General features: G+C 46.5%; 3 protein-coding genes and 1 long non-coding RNA gene across 5 annotated transcripts in view; 3 read left to right on the top strand and 1 right to left on the bottom strand.

Moving 5' to 3' along the window:
* Positions 1-1,136, top strand: part of LOC127005732 (uncharacterized) — a 7,364-nt gene extending 6,228 nt beyond the window's left edge. Inside the window, exons 2-4 of the mRNA XM_050874844.1 lie at positions 1-506; positions 701-811; positions 843-1,136. The exon at positions 1-506 is cut by the window's left edge and continues 999 nt beyond it. Coding sequence (XP_050730801.1) covers positions 1-506; positions 701-811; positions 843-1,092 — 867 coding nt within the window. The 3' untranslated portion in view covers positions 1,093-1,136. The remainder of the gene's footprint in view (positions 507-700; positions 812-842) is intronic.
* Positions 1,093-3,654, top strand: LOC127005731 (uncharacterized; the record flags this gene model as incomplete). The annotated part of the gene is made up of 1 exon (XM_050874843.1): positions 1,093-3,654. A coding segment is annotated over one exon (1,371 nt), but the record flags the coding sequence as incomplete, so codon positions are not given.
* A 917-nt stretch (positions 3,655-4,571) lies between these two features.
* Positions 4,572-21,435, top strand: LOC127005362 (activating signal cointegrator 1 complex subunit 2-like). 2 transcript variants are annotated; one of them, XR_007758439.1, is made up of 18 exons: positions 4,572-4,762; positions 7,686-7,772; positions 8,413-8,579; positions 9,740-9,920; positions 10,960-11,157; positions 11,570-11,772; positions 12,313-12,492; positions 12,917-13,049; positions 13,523-13,666; positions 15,338-15,480; positions 15,738-15,864; positions 16,106-16,282; positions 16,944-17,128; positions 17,893-18,042; positions 18,380-18,682; positions 18,811-19,049; positions 19,433-20,736; positions 20,895-21,435. XR_007758439.1 is itself a non-coding variant. In XM_050874153.1 (17 exons), exons 1-17 carry the CDS (start codon positions 4,703-4,705, stop codon positions 19,546-19,548), a joined length of 2,793 nt encoding a protein of 930 aa, XP_050730110.1. In that variant the 5' UTR covers positions 4,572-4,702; the 3' UTR covers positions 19,549-21,435. The 2 variants fall into 2 exon arrangements, 1 of the variants encoding a protein (XP_050730110.1); XM_050874153.1 differs by having other exon boundaries at positions 19,433-21,435.
* On the bottom strand, positions 13,675-15,331 carry LOC127005369 (uncharacterized). Its single transcript, XR_007758446.1, has 3 exons — positions 15,191-15,331; positions 14,957-15,077; positions 13,675-14,454 (listed from the first exon to the last, which is right to left on the bottom strand). It is a non-coding gene; the product is annotated as an uncharacterized LOC127005369 (long non-coding RNA).
* Positions 21,436-21,439: the final 4 nt, after the last annotated feature.

Here is a 21,439-nt window from a genome sequence, read left to right as displayed (position 1 = left end):
CCCTTCCCTTCCTTCGATGACATAGCGGACTTCGGGAGTTTTGGGTCCTATCCCCCGCCCGCGCCCCTCTTCTCCCTACCTGCACCCTCGCCCTCCTATTCTGCCCCCTCACCATCCCCGTCACCATCCTATTCTGCCCCCTCACCATCCCCGTCACCATCCTATTCTGCCCCCTCACCATCCCCGTCACCATCCTATTCTGCTCCTTCACCATCCTATTCTTCACCATCCCCGTCACCATCCTATTCTGCTCCTTCACCATCCTATTCTGCACCATCACCTTCACCTTCCTATTCTGCGCCTTCACCATCCCCCTCACCATCCTATTCTGCGCCTTCACCATCCCCCTCACCATCCTATTCTGCGCCTTCACCATCCCCCTCACCATCCTATTCTGCGCCTTCACCATCCTCCTCACCATCCTATTCTGCGCCTTCACCATCCCCCTCACCATCCTACTCAGGCCCCGATCAGGGCTACCTGCCCCCTCCCTCCGACCCCCTTCCGTTAGATAATTCAGGTTATGGCGCCCCACCCGCCCCGTCACCAAGCTACTCTGCCCCGTCGCCCGCCCCGTCACAGAGTTATGGTGCCCCTCCCGCCCCGTCACCAAGCTATAGTGCCCCGTCGCCAGCTCCGTCGCAGAGTTATGATGCTCCCCCTGCCCCGTCACCAAGTTACAGCGCCCCATCACCTGCCCCTTCACCAAGTTACAGTGCCCCGTCGCCCGCCCCGTCACAAAGCTACGGTGCCCCTCCTGTCCCGTCACCAAGCTACAGCGCCCCATCTCCTGCCCCGTCGCAAAGCTACGGTGCTCCTCCTGCCCCGTCCCCAAGTTACAGCGCCCCATCTCCTGCCCCGTCGCAAAGCTACGGTGCTCCTCCCGCCCCGTCCCCAAGTTACAGCGCCCCATCTCCTGCCCCGTCGCAAAGCTACGATGCCCCGCCCGCCCCGTCACCAAGCTATAGTGCCCCGTCGCCAGCCCCGTCACAGAGTTATGGTGCCCCTCCCGCCCCGTCACCAAGTTATAGTGCCCCGTCCCCCGCCCCGTCACAGAGTTATGGTGCCCCTCCCGCCCCGTCACCAAGTTAAAGTGCCCCGTCGCCCGCCCCGTCGCAGAGTTATGGTGCCCCTCCCGCCCCGTCACCAAGCTATAGTGCCCCGTCGCCCTCCCCGTCGCAGAGTTATGGTGCCCCTCCTGCACCGTCACCAAGCTACAGTGCCCCGTCGCCTGCCCCGTCGCAGAGTTATGGTGCTCCGCCTGCCCCGTCACCAAGTTACAGCGCCCCATCACCTGCCCCGTCACAGAGCTACGGTGCCCCTCCTGCCCCGTCGCAAAGCTACGATGCCCCTCCTGCCCCGTCCCCAAGTTACAGCGCCCCATCTCCTGCCCCGTCGCAAAGCTACGGTGCCCCTCCTGCCCCGTCCCCAAGTTACAGCGCCCCATCTCCTGCCCCGTCGCAAAGCTACGGTGCCCCGCCCGCCCCGTCCCCAAGTTACAGCGCCCCATCTCCTGCCCCATCGCAAAGCTACGGTGCTCCCCCCGCCCCCTCCCCAAGTTACAGCGCCCCATCTCCCGCCCCCTCGCAAAGCTACGGTGCTCCTCCCGCCCCATCCCCAAGTTACAGCGCCCCATCTCCTGCCCCATCGCAAAGCTACGGTGCTCCCCCCGCCCCGTCCCCAAGTTACAGCGCCCCATCACCAGCCCCGTCACAAAGCTATGGTGCTCCACCTGCCCCGTCACCGAGCTATAGCGCCCCATCTCCCGCCCCGTCACAAAGCTACGGTGCCCCCCCTGCACCCTCACCAAGTTACAGCGCCCCGTCACCAGCTCCATCACAAAGTTATGGTGCTCCCCCCGCCCCATCACCAAGTTATAGTGCCCCGTCGCCCGCCCCGTCACCAAGTTATGGAGCTCCACCCGCCCCGTCACCAAGCTACAGCGCCCCGTCTCCCGCCCCGTCACCGAGCTATAGTTCCCCGTCCCCGGCCCCGTCGCAAAGTTACGGGGCTCCTCCTGCCCCGTCACCAAGCTATAGCGCCCCATCTCCCGCCCCGTCGCAAAGCTACGGGGCTCCTCCTGCCCCGTCACCAAGCTATAGCGCCCCATCTCCCGCCCCGTCACAAAGCTATGGTCCTCCTCCTGCCCCGTCACCAAGCTATAGTTCCCCGGCCCCGGCCCCGTCGCAAAGCTACGGGGCTCCTCCTGCCCCGTCACCAGCTCCATCACAGAGTTACGGAGCTCCCCCTGCCCCATCACCAAGCTACAGCGCCCCGTCCCCGGCCCCGGCACCAATATACCTTGCCCCGACCTCTCCAGTGTACCTCGCCCCGTCCCCCGCCCCGTCGCCAGGCCAGAGCTACCAGGGGTCAGGAGTGTCATTTTTCCGCAAGGAGTTTGACTTTCCGTCCCTCACGGACCTCTTCGCCGACGACCACTGGGGCGACAAGGTGACGAGCTGAGACCCGCGCCCAGGGTATATAGTCTACACGACTCGCACATATCCCATTCATGTTGCCCCCCCCCCCTCCCCCCGCTACGCCCAAGACACGTCCTCCACTCCCCCACCCCTTCCCCTTTCGGCCTCTCCACATGGTCAGTACAGGACCCCCTCTCACATCCAGGAAGGCACCTCCAGCGGGTCTATCAGGTGTCTGCCTTGCCTCATCGCCCGGTTGCATATTCCTGAAGTGTCTGCGTGATGGTCACCTCCCCGCGCACTGAGCCTTGGGTGACACGCGGGTTTAGGCTCACAAACTAACCCCGTAATCCTCTTCTAATTATTCTTATTGTATTTCCCGGTTAAAAGTATTGATGCTCTCTTACACATAGCAGTCATAAGTATACCATGCAGGCCGGGTGGCGTATTTTCCTTCTCTGTACGGGTATGTGGCGTCCGCTCTTGAACATGGCAAGTTAGGTTAGGTTATGATAAATTAGGTTAGAGTAGGTATAATTATGGTAATACAAGGTAATTTTGAGTGGGAATTACAATGGGAGTATTTTCCAGAACACCCCTTGGTTAGTTTCGAAGGTACAGGCGAGCGTCTTCACTGAGGAACCACATACCCATTGAGAGATTGGGAATATCTATGGTAATTTTGAGTGGGAATTACAATGGGAGTATTTTCCAGAACACCCCTTGGTTAGTTAGAAGGTACAGGCCAGCGTCTTCACTGAGGAACCACATACCCGTTGAGAGATTGGGAATATACTAGGTAATTTTTAGTGGGAATTACAATGGGAGTATTTTCTAGAACACCCCTTGGTTAGTTTCGAAGGTACAGGCGAGCGTCTTCACTGAGAAACCACATTGCCTACCCGTAAAGAGATTGGGAATATGCCGCTGGGTGCTGCTCAGGAACATGTCTCCCGCGGTCACTATAATTATATTCCCCATCACGCCCAGCAAGACACCTCCAGCGGGACTAGCGGTGTCTTTGGTGGGCATTCTTAGACGCTTCCTTCTCTTACCACAATCTCTGCAGTAATGGATACAGTGCAGTGTCCTTACTATACCTTCAACGTGTCTGCGTGGCAAGGGATTGGGGTGTCTTGTAAGATCAGGCCACACCGGATATGACACCACACCGGCTCCAGCATCCTACAAGTGTATTATAAAAGTACAGAAGTAAATAAAGGAACTAAACCATTGACGTATACCCATGTCATCATTTCTATGTCTCCTGGCTATAGGTTAATACATTGTCGTGGCTTCCATATAACACCATTTTTGTCTCCCATCTCAAAGTTTGTCAAGATTTACGAGAGAGAGAGAGAGAGAGAGATTGATTGATTGATTGATAGTTTATTGTTGCAGGTAAACAACGAGAGAGAGAGAGAGAGAGAGAGAGAGAGAGAGAGAGAGAGAGAGAGAGAGAGAGAGAGAGAGAGAGAGAGAGAGAGAGAGAGAGAGAGCATCTTGCAGGAAGAAGAGGAGGTGGAGGAGATGTAAGATTAAAAAGAAATGAAAAAGAGAAGGAGGAGGAGGAAAAAGAGGAAATAGATCGAAGGAAGAGGAATAGGAGAAGAAATAAGAAACTGATAAAATTGCGGGAAGAGGAGAAGGAAAAAAGAAAAAAAGGAAGGAATTAAAGATCAGCTAGTTGACAGAAAAAAATAACTTAATTAGGATGATCTGGGAGGAAGAAGAGGAGGAGGAGGAGGAAAAAAAATAGGAAACTGATAAATCCGCGGAAAGAGAAGGAAAGGGAACTATAGAAATGAAAGAGGAGGAGGAGAAAGGAGAAATAAGAGAGAGGAAGAGGAGGAGGAGGAGGAGGAGCTAGGAAAATAAATGGGAGACTGATAAATCCGCTGAAAGGGAAGGAAAGGCAATTAAGAAATGAAAGAGGAGGAGGAGAAAGGAGAAATAAGAGAGAAGAAGAGGAAGAGGAAGAGGAAAATTTATAGGAAACTTATAAAACCGCGGAAAAAAAGAGGAAAAGGAACTAAGAAATGAAAGAGGGGGAGGAGAAATGAGAAATAAGGGAAAAGAAGAGGAAGAGGGGGAAAATAAATAAAACCCCCGGAAAAAATAGGAGAATCAACCATCATCATCAACATCAGCATTCAGCCACAGCAACAGCACCGCACTGCTCACTGCACCTCTCTCCTGCTGGTGCTGCCACTCCTCGCAACCGCTCACCACATAGCCTGCCCCGTGTGTCCTGTCTCCCCTGTGTCCTGTGTCCTTAGAATATGAGCTGCACTGGGGCCATACCCAAGAGGGGGCCCAAGACCACCATACCCAAGGAAAAGGTGTGATACGTGGGAGGTGCCATAAGGAAGGGTGTGATTCTGGTCATTTTTCATTGTTTTAATCCTGTTTTATTGGGTTTATTTAGCGTTTTGTAAGGTTTCGGATACTTATATGGGTGCTATGTATCCTGGGTGACACATAGACGTATATTTGACAAGTGTTATGGTGATGGGTCCGGCCATATCTCAGTTTATTAATCATGTTTTCTCTGTTTTATTCAGTGTTTCATGAGGTTTAGGATACATATATTCGATCTATGTATCCTGGGTGACACATGGGCGTATGCTTAAGGAGGGGGGTGGGCCATAGGGGCTAGGGTGTGATTCTGGTCATTTCTCAGTGTATTAATCCTGTTTTCTTGGGTTTATTTAGTGTTTGGTAAGGTTTTGGATACATATATGCTTGCTATGTATCATGGGTGACACATGGGCATATACATAAGCAGGGGGTATGGGTATGATTCTGGCCATTTCTCAGTGTTTTAATCCTGTTTTATTGGGTTTATTTACTGTTTTATATGGTTTAGGATACATATATGCGTGCTATGTGTATCCTGGGTGACACATGGACGTATATATAAATAGGGTAATATTGCCATGGGGGTCTGGGTGTGATTCTGGTCATTCCTCAGTGTTTTAATCCTGTTTTATTTGGATTATTGACGGTTTCATAAGGTTAAGGATACATATGCATGCTATGTATCCTGGTGACACATGGACTTACTAAACATAAACAGGGTAATTAAAATTGAAGGGGCAAAATGTAAGGGATGTTTAGCTATGTTTTTTTTACTGTTTTTCTGTGATATTTTTCCATGTATTACCCTTTCAAGCATCCATACACACCCTGTTTACTGAGGATAAGAGATGGAAGGGTAGACAAACACTTATTTTTGCAGTTTTTTATATTTATTTCAACTCAGTGGCCTGAAATTTCCCTTTAAGAGTTATGTTATGTATGGTAAATTGGCTATACTGTGCCCCCATATGTAGGGTTGTATACCTGTCAGTGATGGATTAGTGTTAGGTTAGTTTCCCTCTCTCTCTCTCTCTTGGCAGCTGTTATCAGAAGGGACAGATTGCACCACATGTCTCAGTCCTGTATTCAGTTCCCTCCTTCTAATGTTAGGTTGGCATCTCTCTCTCTGTTGCCAGCTGTTGTCAGGGGGACAGATTGCACTACATGTCTCAGTCCTGTATTCACTTCCCTCCTACTCCGGTTAGGTTGGTATCTCTCTCTCTCTCTCTCTCTCTCTCTCTCTCTCTCTCTCCCTGTTGCCAGCTGTTATCAGGGGGAAAGATTGCACCTCATGTCTCAGTCCTGTTGAAGCAAAAATAGAAGAGAGACAGATTCCAACACATGTCATAGTCTTGTTGAAACAGAAGGGGAACAGATTGCAACATATAATAGAGAGAAAGAAACAGAAGGGAAACATATTGCACCACATATCCTAATCTTGTTGAAACAGAGAAGGAAACAGAAACAGAAGGGAAACATATTGGACCACATATCCTACTCTTGTTGAAACAGAGAAGGAAACAGAAACAGAAGGGGACAGATAGCAACACATATTTTAGTCTAGTTGAAACAGAGAAGGCAACAGAAACAGAACAGGACAGATAGCAACACATATTTAGTCTAGTTGAAACAGAGAAGGAAACAGAAACAGAAGGGGACAGATAGCAACACATATTAAGTCTAGTTGAAACAGAGAAGGAAACAGAAACAGAAGGGGACAGATAGCAACACATATTAAGTCTAGTTGAAACAGAGAAGGAAACAGAAACAACAGGACAGATAGCAACACATATTTAGTGTAGTTGAAACAGAGAAGGAAACAGAAACAGAACAGGACAGATAGCAACACATATTTAGTCTAGTTGAAACAGAGAAGGAAACAGAAACAGAACAGGACAGATAGCAACACATATTTAGTCTAGTTGAAACAGAGAAGGAAACAGAAACAGAACAGGACAGATAGCAACACATATTTAGTCTAGTTGAAACAGAGAAGGAAACAGAAACAGAAGGGGACAGATAGCAACACATATTTTAGTCTAGTTGAAACAGAGAAGGAAACAGAAACAGAAGGGGACAGATAGCAACACATATTTAGTCTAGTTGAAACAGAGAAGGAAACAGAAACAGAACAGGACAGATAGCAACACATATTTTAGTCTAGTTGAAACAGAGAAGGAAACAGAAACAGAACAGGACAGATAGCAACACATATTTAGTCTAGTTGAAACAGAGAAGCAGAAACAAATATTACACCACATGTTTCACCCCTGTTATCAATTCTCTCCCACTCCTGTTTTTTTTATATATTTAGATGCCTCCCTCTGTCTACTTTTCTTCTTCATTATTATGTTTCCTTTGCCTCCTGAGTTTAATATGTGGCCAGTTGCAGCAGTGGAATTTATGGTATTTTAGTACAGTTGCCATGGAGAGTTAAGGGAGGAGAATGTGCTTGCAATAAGGAGAAGGATATACTAACACAAAAAAGAAAGGACATTACTCACAATTTACAGAATGGATTTACTTATACTGAAAACAACATGCTTTACCTTCCCTTCCTTTCCTTCCCTTCCTTTCCCTTGCCTTCATTCACTTAAATTTCCCTTCTCTTTCCATCCTCTCCCTTTCCTTCCCTTCCATTCCTTTCCCTTCCTTTCCCTTGGCTTCCTTCACTTACATTTCCCTTCTCTTTCCATCCTCTCCCTGTCCCTCCCTTCCCTTCCTTGACTTACATTTCCCTTCCCTTCTCTTTCTTTCCCTTCCCTCCATTTCCTTTCATTCCCTTCCTTCATCTACATTTTCCTTCCTTTACCTTCCCTTTCCTTCCCCTCCCTTCCCTTCCCTTCCCTATTCACACTAAAAAAAAATGACCCAGCCACACTAATCCCCCTTTCTTTATCACAGGACAGCACAGAGGTGGTCGGCGAGCCACTGGACATCAAATACATCACCCTCACAAGCCAGGGCCCGGAGAGGAGAGTCCCTGCTTTGGTGAGTGGGTGGGGCAGGAGGTGTAGGGTAGGGTCTTAGTTTCCTTCCTGACAAAAGAGCAGGATTTGTGGACTTATTTATGTATGTCTATATTCTTTTAGCTTTCAGTCTGTCTCCATTATCATAGGAAAAGAATCTTAGGGACATATTCTTAAACATTTCAGCACTCAAGCACATATTTGACATGGCTTTCATAGGAGTTTTGGGCATTTCCAGGGGTAGTTTTATGACCCTGGTGGTAGGTTAACCCTTCCGCTGTACCATGAAACTAAAAGAATGCTCGTGAGAACCCAGTTGATCTCCCTTTTGACCTTTTTCATAGGAGTTTTGGGCATTTCCAGTAGTAGTTTTATGACCCTGGTGGTAGGTTAACTCTTCCGCCGTACCATGAACTTAAAAAACACTCGTGAGGACCCAGTTGATCTCCCTTTTGACCTTTTTCATCAGAGTTTTGGGCATTTCCAGGGGTAGTTTTATGACCCTGGTGGTAGGTCAACCCTTCTGCTGTACTATGAACCTAAAAACACACTCATGAGGACCCATTTGATCTCCCTTTTGGCCTTTGAAAATAGCTGATGTGAGAGGCGGAAGCATATGACAATACTAACTTCAGCATCTCCCTCTGTCTTTCTCTTTGTAGCATCAGTGTTGGACCAAGAAGGGCTCGTACCTCAAGTATGTCCGGCCGCCCCCGCAAGTCATGCCCGATGGCTCCCCGCCGCCCGCAGGAGCCAGCGAGTCCTGGATAGAACAAATGGAGCTTCTGGAGGAGGACCTGAAGAGCCTCCTGCACCTGCCTCACCACAAGTAAATTCTGTCCCATTTCTATATTACCTCCTCCTTCCTCCCAAGACTGTCCCCTTCCCCCATTCATTCATTCCCTTTCCACATTAATTCTTTCCTTCCTTTATTCATTCCTCCTTCCTCTTCATATATTGCCTCCTCCAAGCTCCCCTCATTTCATCCCCTTCCCCCATTCATTCATTCCCTTTCCACATTAATTCTTTCCTCTCCTTATTCATTCCTCCTTCTCTTCATATATTGCCTCCTCCAAGCTCCCCTCATTTCATCCCCTTCCCCCATTCATTCATTCCCTTTCCACATTAATTCTTTCCTCTCCTTATTCATTCCTCCTTCCTCTTCATATATTGCCTCCTCCAAGCTCCCCTTATTTCATCCCCTTCCCCCATTCATTCATTCCCTTTCCACATTAATTCTTTCCTCTCCTTATTCATTCCTCCTTCCTCTTCATATATTGCCTCCTCCAAGCTCCCCTTATTTCATCCCCTTCCCCCATTCATTCATTCCCTTTCCACATTAATTCTTTCCTCTCCTTATTCATTCCTCCTTCCTCTTCATATATTGCCTCCTCCAAGCTCCCCTTATTTCATCCCCTTCCCCCATTCATTCATTCCCTTTCCACATTAATTCTTTCCTCTCCTTATTCATTCCTCCTTCCTCTTCATATATTGCCTCCTCCAAGCTCCCCTTATTTCAGCCCCTTCCCCCATTCATTCATTCCCTTTCCACATTAATTCTTTCCTTTCCTTATTCATTCCTCCTTCCTCTTCATATATTGCCTCCAAGCTCCCCTTATTTCATCCCCTTCCCCCATTCATTCATTCCCTTTCCACATTAATTCTTTCCTCTCCTTATTCATTCCTCCTTCCTCTTCATATATTGCCTCCTCCAAGCTCCCCTTATTTCATCCCCTTCCCCCATTCATTCATTCCCTTTCCACATTAATTCTTTCCTCTCCTTATTCATTCCTCCTTCCTCTTCATATATTGCCTCCTCCAAGCTCCCCTTATTTCATCCCCTTCCCCCATTCATTCATTCCCTTTCCACATTAATTCTTTCCTCTCCTTATTCATTCCTCCTTCCTCTTCATATATTGCCTCCTCCAAGTTATCCTTATTTCAGCCCCTTCCCTCATTCCTCCTCCTCCTCCTCTTCCTCCTCCTCAGATTTTGGTCACAGATGGTGTATGACCCGGCTGTCCACGTGTGTCTGGAGTCCTACCTCTCGGGCTGCCCCAGGTGGTACGAGGAGCAGCGGGTGGACGACCTCTGTCAGGAGATGTCCGCTTCGCTGCACCGCCTCGTCCTCCTCATCTACATCCGCATGGCTACCCCGCGGGAGTCATCGGTGAGGATTTTTTATTTATTTGTTTATTGTTATTATTATTATTATTATTATTATTATTATTATTATTATTATTATTATTATTATTATTATTATTATTATTATTATTATTATTATTATTATTATTATTACTATTACTATTATTATTATTATTATTATTATTATTATTATTATTATTATTATTATTATTATTATTATTATTATTATTATTATTATTATTATTATTATTATTATTTCTTTTAAGGTTATGCCTGTAGCCCTTTTTTTTATTTTTTATTTATTATTAATTTTTTTTTTAGGTGCCTCATCGCCAACCCCAAATCGATACTGGCACAGGCGAATTTTATTTATAGTGGCTGCTGCGATGTATGAGGATGATTCAGGCTGGTAGTGAATATCTAAGCCTGCGATTAACCCGTCCGCTGCGATTGGAACGGATTTTGCTTTCCCTAGTAGTCTGCTAACATATACTCCCAGGTCGTTCTCTGCCTCTGTGATGGATAGTGGAGTGTTTCCCATGTGGTATTGGTGTGCTGGATATCCCCTCCCAAGATGCAGGACTTTACAGTTTTCTTCACTGAATTGTAGCAGCCACTTTTTGTTCCATTCCTGTAGCTTGGTGATGCCTTCTTGTAGGAAATCCACAGTCAAGGGATTAATGGTGTGTGCCTCTGTGGTGGATAGTGGAGTGTTACCCATGTGGTATTGATGTGTTGGATATCCCCTCCCAAGGCAGGACTTTACAGTTTTCTGCATTGAATCATAGCAGCCACTTTTTGTTCCATTCCTGTAGCTTGGTGATGTCTTCTTGTAGGAAATCCACAGTTAAGGGATTAATGGTGTGTGCCTCTGTGGTGGATAGTGGAGTGTTACCCATGTGGTATTGATGTGTTGGATATCCCCTCCCAAGGCAGGACTTTACAGTTTTCTGCATTGAATCATAGCAGCCACTTTTTGTTCCATTCCTGTAGCTTGGTGATGTCTTCTTGTAGGAAATCCTCAGTCAAGGGATTTAATGGTGTGTGTTTTCCCTCCCCTACAGACCTGCCACATCACTCCGACAGTCTTCGCACAGATGATCTACGAGAACTTCCTCCTGGACGTGTGCAAGCTGCTGGACCTGAGCGTGGTGTACGGCCCCTCCTGCAGCCCCATCCTGTCCCGCCTGATGGCCAGTGTGTTCCGCCACCAGCCAGAGTACTACAAGGACCTCACCCACACTGTCTCATCCATCGCCAGGGTGAGAAGGCGGTTGTGAGGCGGATGTGTTGTGGGTAGACTTATTTATTTATTTGTTTATTTATTTTAGAGAGAGAGAAAAAAAAATAAAAGAATGGATAATGGTGAAGAAAAAGAAGTAAGTAAATGAAAAAGAAGGAAAGGTAAAGCTATTAACAGAGACAGAGAGAGAGAGAGAGAGAGAGAGAGAGAGAGAGAGAGAGAGAGAAAAGGGGTAAAAAAGGAAAAAATAAATGAAAAGAAGGAAGGAAGGAAAGGTAAAACTAATAAGAAAATGCGAGAGAGAGAGAGTGAGAGAAGAAAGAAACAGAGGCCTTATGTCACTATCCTTGAGAGAGAATCATTATTTATCCTTTAGAGAGAGAGAGAGAGAGAGAGAGAGAGAGAGAGAGTAACCAACACATCTTCCCCAGGCACTAGAGGGCGTTGAGGACCGGCTTGGGGTGTCAGACTGCGGCATTCCTGTTCCTCTCGACGCAGTGACCGAGAACCTTTCAGAGTCGGACCTGCAAACGGTGGTGCTCTTCCTCCTAGACACCTTCTCCTCCCTCCACCTCTTCCTGTCCCTGCACCCTGCGGCCTCAAAATACTTCCTGGAGGAGGTGGACGAACTGAGGTGAGCATAGGGTGTGATGGTGGTGGTAATTGCTGCATTAGGACAGTATACTTAATCTTCACTCTTTTGTATGTCCCTCACTGTAATTTTGAAGCCTTTTAGTAATGCTCTGAACTGTGTGCGTCGCTCCTCTGCTCTCTTTGTATTCCTATTCCTTCATCTCTGTAAGCTTTTATTTATAACCATTGGTCCGTTTCTCTTCTACTCTCTTTGTATATTTATTCTTTCATCTACATCATCTCTCTCTGTCTCTGTAAAGGGGCTATTATGCTGGGCAAATTTTCCGTGGATCTTCAGTTAAACCACGATTTCCGCTGGCGTGGTTCTCATATTTCCGTGGATTTCTGACGTGTCCACTATCTTCCAAAGCTACGGTAGATTTCACTGAAGGATGACGGTATTACTCACCATCAGCAGCAGCAATAACAAGAAACAAATGATAGCAGAAATCATGGTTTGACTGAAGATCCATGGAAAATTTGCCCAGTGTAACAATCCCTTAACCTCAAATCTATAACCAGTCTCTCCCTCCCTCGTCAGGATATCCTCCTTCTACGAACAAGTGGTCCCGGCCATCACCAGTCAGCTGAGCGACCTGAGCCCCGGGTCCGAGCTCAGCCCTCGCGTGGTCAAGGAGATTAACATGATGAGGTCCTCCATGCTGGCCACCTTCAGGGCTCTCCTCAACCACAAGTGCCTCGCCCCCCTCCAGGAAGACAAGTGAGTGGGTGTTGTTGGGTTGGGTTCGGATTTTGGTTGCTTGGAAGTTTTAGTATAATACATAGTTACTGCGCATTTTTATGGAGTTAGTTGATTTACTTGATGGGTTTTATTTATATTTTGTTTGCTATGCTTTAACCCAATAGCTACGGGGATCATGTTTCTTAAAGGCCCCTCTAAGCAAGAATAATGAGAAAAAATCATCACTCACGCAAACTATTACATAATATATATAAACGCATTTGTGGTACATCATCTATTTTGGGGGGTTTATATCATGGCAAAAATTTGGCCTGTTGCTGGTACACGGTAAAGCCACAAATTTGCCCCGTCGCTGCTACCGGGTTAAAAGAATGTTACAGACCACCATCACCACCACCACTAACATCGCCTCTTCACCTTCCCCCCTCGTCGCCCTCGGCAGGTTGGGAACAGCCGTGGCGGGGGTGTGCGTCGAGAGGTTCCTGAACTCCATGTCCACGTGTGTCGCTGAGAGAATCTTCATCACCGACTACTGCTCTGCCTACCCCATCGCCGCGGACCTTCAGACCTTCACGGTGAGCCTCGTCTTTACTAGCATTATCAGTGTCGCCGTCACCATTCACTCCAGGGAGGTTTTTGGGAGTGTGGTTCAAGAAAAAGATAGAAGAAGGAAAGAAAGAAATTAGTAGTGAATCGATACATTTTAAATTTGACTTCTGTGGTCGGTTCTTGCTTTGCTGTTTGTTATAGATTTGATGGCTTTGAAATTTCGTCCTTATTCTCGGTATGCTAATCCAGTCCCATTTAACATCACCATTCATTGCCTTTCATCATCACCCACCCATAACTACCACCAACCACCACTCATGCCTTGCCTCTCATCACTAACACCACCATTCATCATCACCAATTCTCACTATGCTAAAACAGTCTCATTTAACATCACCATTCATTGCCTTTCTTCATCACCCACCCATAACCACCACCAACCACCACTCATGCCTTGTCTCTCACCACTAACACCACCATTCACCACCACCACCCACAGGAGAAGGGCGGCGACGTTACCAGCCTCAACTTCATCAGTGAGGCGATAACCACAGTGCTGAAGGAGATGGACAGTCTTCCAAGGGCCGGCATGACCTTACCCCTGATGCAGCTGTCCCTCCCTAACCCACCACAGCCATCACAGGTAAGGGAGAGACTGAGGGAAGGAAGGAAGGATGGGAAAGAGAAAGGAGTATTGAGGAAAGGGAGCTGTAGGTGGTAGGGGAAGGGAATAGATCCTGAGCAAGGGAGGAAGGAAGGAAGGGAAAGAAGTATTTGAGGAAGGGGGTCTCTAGGCTGTAGGGGAAGGGAATAGAGCCTGAGGGAGGGAGGAAGGAAGGGTAAGAAAGAATTGTTAAGGAAGGAAAGGAAAGAGGGGAAGGGAAGAGTCTGTAGTAGGAAGGAAGGAAGGGAAAGGAAGAGTCTGTAGTAGGAAGGAAGGAAGGGAAAGAAGTGTTGAGGAAAGGAAGGGAAGAGTCTGTAGTAGAAAGGAAGGAAGGGAAAGAAAGAAGTGTCAAGGAAAGGAGTTTGTAGAAGGAAAGAGAAGAGAGTTTGTAGTAGGAAGGAAGGAAGGAAGGGAAAGGAAGAAGTGCTGAGGAAGGAAATCTGTAGGGACAGGAAAGGGAGGAGTTAGGAGATAAGACAATGGATGGGAGAAATTGAGGGAGGAAGGGAGAGAAGGGAAAGGGAGGTGTTAGGAGAGGAAACAATGGATGAGAGAATTTGAGCAAGGAAGAGAAAGGAAACATTGGATTGAGGAGAGTCTGAGGATGGGTTTAAGGAGGTAGTCACACACACACACACACACACACACCTTTTTCTCTCGGCAGGACAATGAATGGGAGAATTTGAGCAAGGAAGAGAAAGGAAACATTGGATTGAAGAGAGTCTGAGGATGGGTTTAAGGAGGTAGTCACACACACACACACACACCTTTTTCTCTCGGCAGGACAATGAATGGGAGAATTTGAGCAAGGAAGAGAAAGGAAACATTGGATTGAAGAGAGTCTGAGGATGACACACACACACACACACACCTTTTTCTCGGCAGGACAATGAATGGCATTGGATTGAAGAGAGTCTGAGGATGGGTAAGGAGGTAGTCACACACACACACACACACCTTTTCTCTCAGCAGGACAATGAATGGGAATTGAGCAAGGAAAGAGAAGGAAACATCTGAGGATGGGTTTAAGGAGGTAGTCACACACACACACACCTTTTTTCTTCGGCAGCAAATGAATGGGGAGAAATTTGAGCAAGGAGAGAAGGAAACATTGGATTGAAGAGAGTCTGAGGATGGCACACACACACACACACCTTTTTCTCTCGGCAGGACAATGAATGGGAGAATTTGAGCAAGGAAGAGAAAGGAAACATTGGATTGAAGAGAGTCTGAGGATGGGTTTAAGGAGGTAGTCACACACAAACACACACCTTTTTCTCTCGGCAGGACAATGAATGGGAGAATTTGAGCAAGGAAGAGAAAGGAAACATTGGATTGAAGAGAGTCTGAGGATGGGTTTAAGGAGGTAGTCACACACACACACACACACCTTTTTCTCTCGGCAGGACAATGAATGGGAGAATTTGAGCAAGGAAGAGAAAGGAAACATTGGATTGAAGAGAGTCTGAGGATGGGTTTAAGGAGGTAGTCACACACACACACACCTTTTTCTCTCGGCAGGACAATGAATGGGAGAATTTGAGCAAGGAAGAGAAAGGAAACATTGGATTGAAGAGAGTCTGAGGATGGGTTTAAGGAGGTAGTCACACACACACACACACACACACACACACCTTTTTCTCTCGGCAGGACTCCATGGACTCGAGCGGCATGAACGGGTATGCCCAGGAGGGGTCGGGGGCCACGCCTGACCTAGACGTGGCGGCGGGCGTGTCCAGCGTCCAAGAGCTGCTGCCCGACCTTGGTGCCGGCTTCATCAGGGAGTGTCTCAGGTCAGGTCAAGTTGAGGTCGGGGGGGAATGAGGGGTAGGATGCTTGTGTTATTTTTTTGCTTCTGAAATTATCCTTGTGTGTGTTTTAATATTTTCACTCATTTTATATATTGTGTTGAGAAATATTGAACATGTGTGATGGTATAGCTACTTATTCACCTCATAAACCTTTGCATCCTATAATCAAACTTCTTCACTCCTCCACAGCCCATAATTAATCAACCCATTTTCAACCTCTTTCCCCTTCCCTCCTTCAGGTACTACAACCACCAGCCCGAGGAGGTGATCAACGCCCTGCTGGAGGACAACTTGCCCCCCTCCCTGGCCTCCCTCGACCGCACCGCCCCCCTGCGCCCTCCCACACCCCCTCCACCTTCCTCGGAGGTATGTATCCTCTTAACCATTTCATCCCATTCCGTCATCTATCAAGCCTGTTTCCAAAGATCATTTACTGTAATAACCGCAGGGATTGAAATACGGGAACTATGTAGGAATGTGCAGTATGTTGTATCACGTTCAGTCAGTTAGAATGGCAGCATCTTTTACCGTATGAGAGTCGGCAATGCCAATAAATCTAATCCAAGTAATATATTTAATCAATATATAAATTAATAAATGCCCCCAGGAAACCCAACCACTGCCCTCGACTGGTATTTTGGAGCAGCGTTCGAATGTGTACGACAACGATGAGTTTGACATGTTCACGCGGCCAGACGTTGACCGCTCCAAGATACACAAGGGGAAGAAGAAGGTGACGACAACGGGTGTGCTGTACGAGAAGGACGAGGCGGTGGTGGAGAAGGTGAGGCTGGGTGGGGGTGGGGATGTTGATGATAGGAATAGAGGTGTGTGTGTGATGATATATGGCAAAGAGGATGTTGTTTTAGAAGGATGAGGCTGGTGGTGAGAAGGATATTGGTAGGAGCAGGGTAGGATAGGGTGGCAGGGTAAGGGTATAGATGAAGTAAGGTAAATAACAGAAAGAAAAACAGATTAGGATAAGGGGATAAAGGGAGGACTAGTATAAAAAAAAAGAATTAAAGATTTCCCCTCTAGGTGTAACAAGGATAAAGAGAGGAATATAAGAAAGGGAAAAACAAAAGAGAGAGAACCAAATATCTATAGCAAGGATAAAAGGGGTTAAGGGAGAGATATATAAAAGAAATATAACTCTATTGTCACCCTCTGCAGCTGAAGGACATAGGAAGGCAGTACAAGAAGAGTGTTAAGGGAGAAATATTTAAAAGAAACACCACTAAATATCTCCCCACTTAGACAAGGATAAATTGCATAGAGGGAGGAATATTGTAAGAAAGACCACCAAGTATCTCCCCATCAGAACAATGTCTCCCCATGCAGCTAAAGGAGGTAGAAAGACAGTACAAGAAGTGGGTTAAGGGAGAAATATATACAAGAAAGGCCACTAAATACGTCCCCACTACACCATTGTCCTCCCCCCACAGCTGAAGGAGATCGGGAGGCAATACGAGGAGCGGGGAGGCACCAGCATTTACGAGGACGAGATGCGCTACGAGGCCGAGGAGGAGAACTACCGACCCTGGGACTACGAGGATGAGTATGACGACACCTACGACGACAACGAGACCGGAGACATTGATGACCTGGGCCCGGAGAAGGTGGTCAGGAAGTGAGTGTGAGGTCGTGTCAGGTCAAGGATGTGTTAGGCTTATTAGAGGTCAGTGTTGTTTGATTGTTATTTTGCATCTTAAGTGATTTATTTATTGATGACCTTGGCTTGCAGAGGGTGGTTAGGTGAGGTCAGGTCAAGGAGAAGGTAGTCAGGAGGTGAGTGTGAGGTCATGTCAGGTCAAGGATGTATTAGGCTTAGTAGAGGTCAGTGTTTTTTTGTTATTTTGCATCTTAAGTGATTGACTTATTGATGACCTTGGCTTGCAGAGGGTGGTTAGGAGGTGAGGTCAGGTCAGAGTGAGCATTAGGGAAGGTCAGGTTACTTATTTTTTTTTATCTTCAGTTATTTATTGATGACTTTAGCCCAGAAAAGGTGGTCAAGAAGTGTGCGAGAGGTCAGGTCAGTTTAGGTTAGGTCAGGGTACAGTTAGAAATATTTAAGGTCATTGTAATTAGTTCTTGGTATCATCTTCAGTCACTAAGTACTTATGCAAAAGGAATAAATTAAAGGGAAAAAATATATATAAGAAAATAGAAACAGATTGACACTATGGTTAGGTTAGGTTAGGTCAGGGTACAGTTAGAATTAGTTAAGGTCATTGTTATTAGTTTTTGGTATCATCTTCAGTCACCAAGTACTTATGCAAAAGGAAGAAATTAAAAGGAAAAAATATATATAAGAAAATTGAATAGATTGACATTATAGTATAAAGACCTTCCCCTATTGTAACTTAATCTATTCATATTTATTTCCCTTATCAGACGTCCGGGCATCATAGGAGCAGGCCGCCTCAACACTGGCATCGTCTACGGCCACCAGTCGGAGGAGGAGAAGAGCGAGGAGGAGGGGGAGGATGAGGCGGCAAAACAACAGGAGTCTGGAGCTATCGTCAATGGTGTACAGCAGAGAGGGTGAGAGAGAGAGATTTACAAAGATATTCAGACCACACAGATCCTATGGTCCAGACTAAGAGAGAGAGAGAGAGAGAGAGAGAATGTGTTAGTAGTAGTAGTAGTAGTAGAAAAGAAATGTAAATAAATAAATGCTTAAAACTAAATCTAATGATGGTGATGAAAATTATTGTGATGGTGATGGTGTCTCTGTGTGTGTATGTATGTATGAATATCCATGTATGTATGTATAGCTATGTATATATGGCACTTATCTGACCATGTTACAGTGGGTTCAAACACTACAACAAAACAATCTAACAACAACCATTAATTCTAAACCTTTGCCATGTTCCAGAGGGCGGCACAGTGGAGCCAAGCCAAACGTGCCAAAATCCAGCACACGAGGGGTCCAGCGAGTCTTCACAAGCTCACACAACAAGCGCGGCGGCAAGTCACACACACCCACGCCAGAGAGGGAGACTGGGGTGGAGGGGAGGGAGGACCAGCCACAACAGCCTTATCCACAACCATACGGCACCTCACGACACCCACAGAATCACCCACAGCACCGGCCAGCCTTCCAGCCCTTCTGTGAGAACCCGGAAATGATAAGGCAGCGGGCAGAGCAGAGGAGAAGGGACAGGGACTACAACAGAGGGTGGGTGCTTTAGTCTGTCCCCAACTTCCATCCTCTAACATTACATACAAAAGAAAACAATGGAAAAATAACCGTGAACTCTTATATTCCACTTAATCTTATTCACATCAACTCCATTTCATTTACAGCTACAGAGGTCGAGGAGGAGGAGGAGGAGGAGGCGGAGGTGGTGGCGGAGGAGACCAGATGTGGAGGAGGCCGATGGTGGTGAACGGAGTAGAGGAGGGAGGCGGAGGAGGTGTAGGTGGTGGAGGCAGAGGTGAAGGTGGCCCCGGCAGACCCAAGGTGGCCAGCAACAAGCACAGCGGCAAGGGATGGAGGCACGGCGAAGGGGACGAGGACAGGGGAGGATACAAGGGAGGAAAATGTGAGTATTGGGAAGCGTGTATGTTGTGTTTATGGACTTCCAAAGAGGTTGCCCAGATAGTTATATTATGTCATGCTTTTGTTATGTATATCTATGGACCAGAGGATAGAAATGGAACGTTTTTATGGGAGAGAAATGCGAGTAAAATGTGCCGTAGTGTGTCATGTTTATGGGCTTTTTAAGAGGTTAATGTGTTAGCTATAATATGTAATGCCTTTTGTTCTGTATATCTATGGACTATACAAGGACAAGGGAAAGTTACAAGGGAGTGTGCTGTGTTTCAGGGCCTGTTAGGAGGTTGACCCGTTAGCCACATGATGCAAAAACCTCCGAGAAAGACTTGCCCTCCTTTTTCTAACACTTTTCTTACCTTCCATCCACAGTCAAGGAGGACACCAACCATGGCCGGGCCCAGAGCAGCCAATACAGGCACAAGATGGTACACAAGAACGAACACAAGCGGCAGGGAGCACAGGCCAAGTTCAACCGCAACAACTGAGTTGGGACGGGACAGGCATGAGGGGTAAGGAGGGCCGAGGGGGAGCTTGCTACACAGCCAGACTTTTTAACATAGGCAGGTATTGGCGGGTATTCTCAGATGCTTTTGGCTCGCAACTACTATTTCACAAGGCCACGGAGGAGGTTAGGCGGGTTCTCATGAGTGGTTTTGATGTTCGTGGTGCAGGAGCCTTGTCAAAGTATCACATGGCAATACCCACAACTATTTCCAAAGGTCACAAAGGAGGTTAGCTGGGTTCTCAGGAGTGTTTTTTCACATTCATGGTGCAGAAGCCTTGTCAAACTATTACTAGGCTCATAAAACTACCCATGGACATACTGACACAGCCTTCATGAAAGCCTTGTCGTACTATCACTAGGCTTACATGACTACCCATGGACATACTGACACAGCCTCTATGAAAGCCTTGTCGAACTATTACTAGGCTCATAAAACTACCCATGGACATACTGACACAGCCTCTACGAAAGCCTTGTCGAACTATTACTAGGCTCATAAAACTACCCATGGACATACTGACACAGCCTCTACGAAAGCCTTGTCAAACTATCACTTGGCTCATAAACTACCAATGGAAGTACCCTCATAATCTCTATACCAAAGCCTTACCAAGTGTGGGTGTGTAAGCCCTTAAGTGTTTGAGAATATTGGCCATACATTCACACCATATATGATGATAGAGTGCTGGTGTCTGTGAAGGAAGGCTCAGGGAAAGGCATTGAAACCCTCCTCCTGGTTATCCCTATTCTGTTCCTCTCGGCTCATTCTTGGATGCTAGAGTTTTCGGACTTGACTCGTCTTGCTCAGATATGACACAGGGAACATGGCTTTCCTCTTTTCCCGAGTGTTTTATCAACTAAGGATGCGGAACCCTCCAAATTTATCGTTCGTATAATCTTATCGTGTACAGAAATATTTTAAGTTTGTAAAAGGATGACTGATGGTTGGGTGATATTTTTTGGTCATGATCTAAATTTGGGTTTAGTGAGGGCATGCATACATAGTCCTGCCAGGTTATATCATATGTAATTGCATTGTGCTTCATTTTTTTCAACCTCGTAAAAGGGACGTCAGAACTTGATATCATGTGAGGATTGGGTATTTTTTGGTCAAGGTTTAAATTTGGTTCAGTGAGGGCACACACACATATATATAAAGTCCTGCCAGGTTATATCATATGTATTTGCACTGTGCCGAAATTTTCCCAAGTTCGTAAAAGGGACTTCCTCATCTGATATTATGTGACAATTGGGTATTTTTTGGTCAAGGTTTAAATTTGGTTCAGTGAGGGCACACACACATATATATATATAAAGTCCTGCCAGGTTATATCATATTTATTTGCACTGTGCTGAAATTTTCTTGAGTTCATACAAAAGCTTCTTCAAATTTATGACGATTGCGTGGTTTTTGGTCGTGGTCTAAAGTGGGTACGGTGAGGGCACGTGAGGATTGGGTTTTTTGGTCATGGTCTAAATTTGGTTCAGTGAGGGTACACGTATATATATAAAGTCCTGCCAGGTTATCATATGTAATTGCAGTGTGCCTAAGTTTTTTTAAAGTTCATGAAAGTGACGTCCTCAACTTTATTCCCCGAGGACAAGGAGTGATTGCTTGGGTTTGGCCGGGCACGGAGGCAAGGGTCGAGGGCACAGGTGTGAGGTCCCGCCAGTTTCCTGTTCATGTCTGTGATCAGTCATGTGATAAAGGCTCGTCTATACATCATACTATAATGCATCTCACCAACACACTCATATACATACCTATAGCTAGCCATGGAGTAATTTATATAGCATGAAAGCTGTACTCAACAACAGGAAGCAAAGTTATTTTTGTTAAAGCCATTAGTGAACTGTTAACAAACTCTGGG

This window comes from Eriocheir sinensis, chromosome 30, assembly GCF_024679095.1.
Source record: "Eriocheir sinensis breed Jianghai 21 chromosome 30, ASM2467909v1, whole genome shotgun sequence".
Classification (NCBI taxonomy): domain Eukaryota; kingdom Metazoa; phylum Arthropoda; class Malacostraca; order Decapoda; family Varunidae; genus Eriocheir; species Eriocheir sinensis.
Note: the sequence above shows the minus strand (reverse complement) of the source record. Positions and strands in the feature narration are given on the sequence as shown.

Bases quoted from the DNA above. Each gene is read 5' to 3' on its own strand.
- LOC127005362 (XM_050874153.1), top strand. From the start codon at position 4,703: ATGAGCTGCACTGGGGCCATACCCAAGAGGGGGCCCAAGACCACCATA. The intron at 15,481-15,737 runs GTCAGGTCAAGT...TCCCTCCTTCAG, and splicing joins TTCATCAGGGAGTGTCTCAG to GTACTACAACCACCAGCCCG. The intron at 19,050-19,432 runs GTGAGTATTGGG...TTCCATCCACAG, and splicing joins AGGATACAAGGGAGGAAAAT to TCAAGGAGGACACCAACCAT.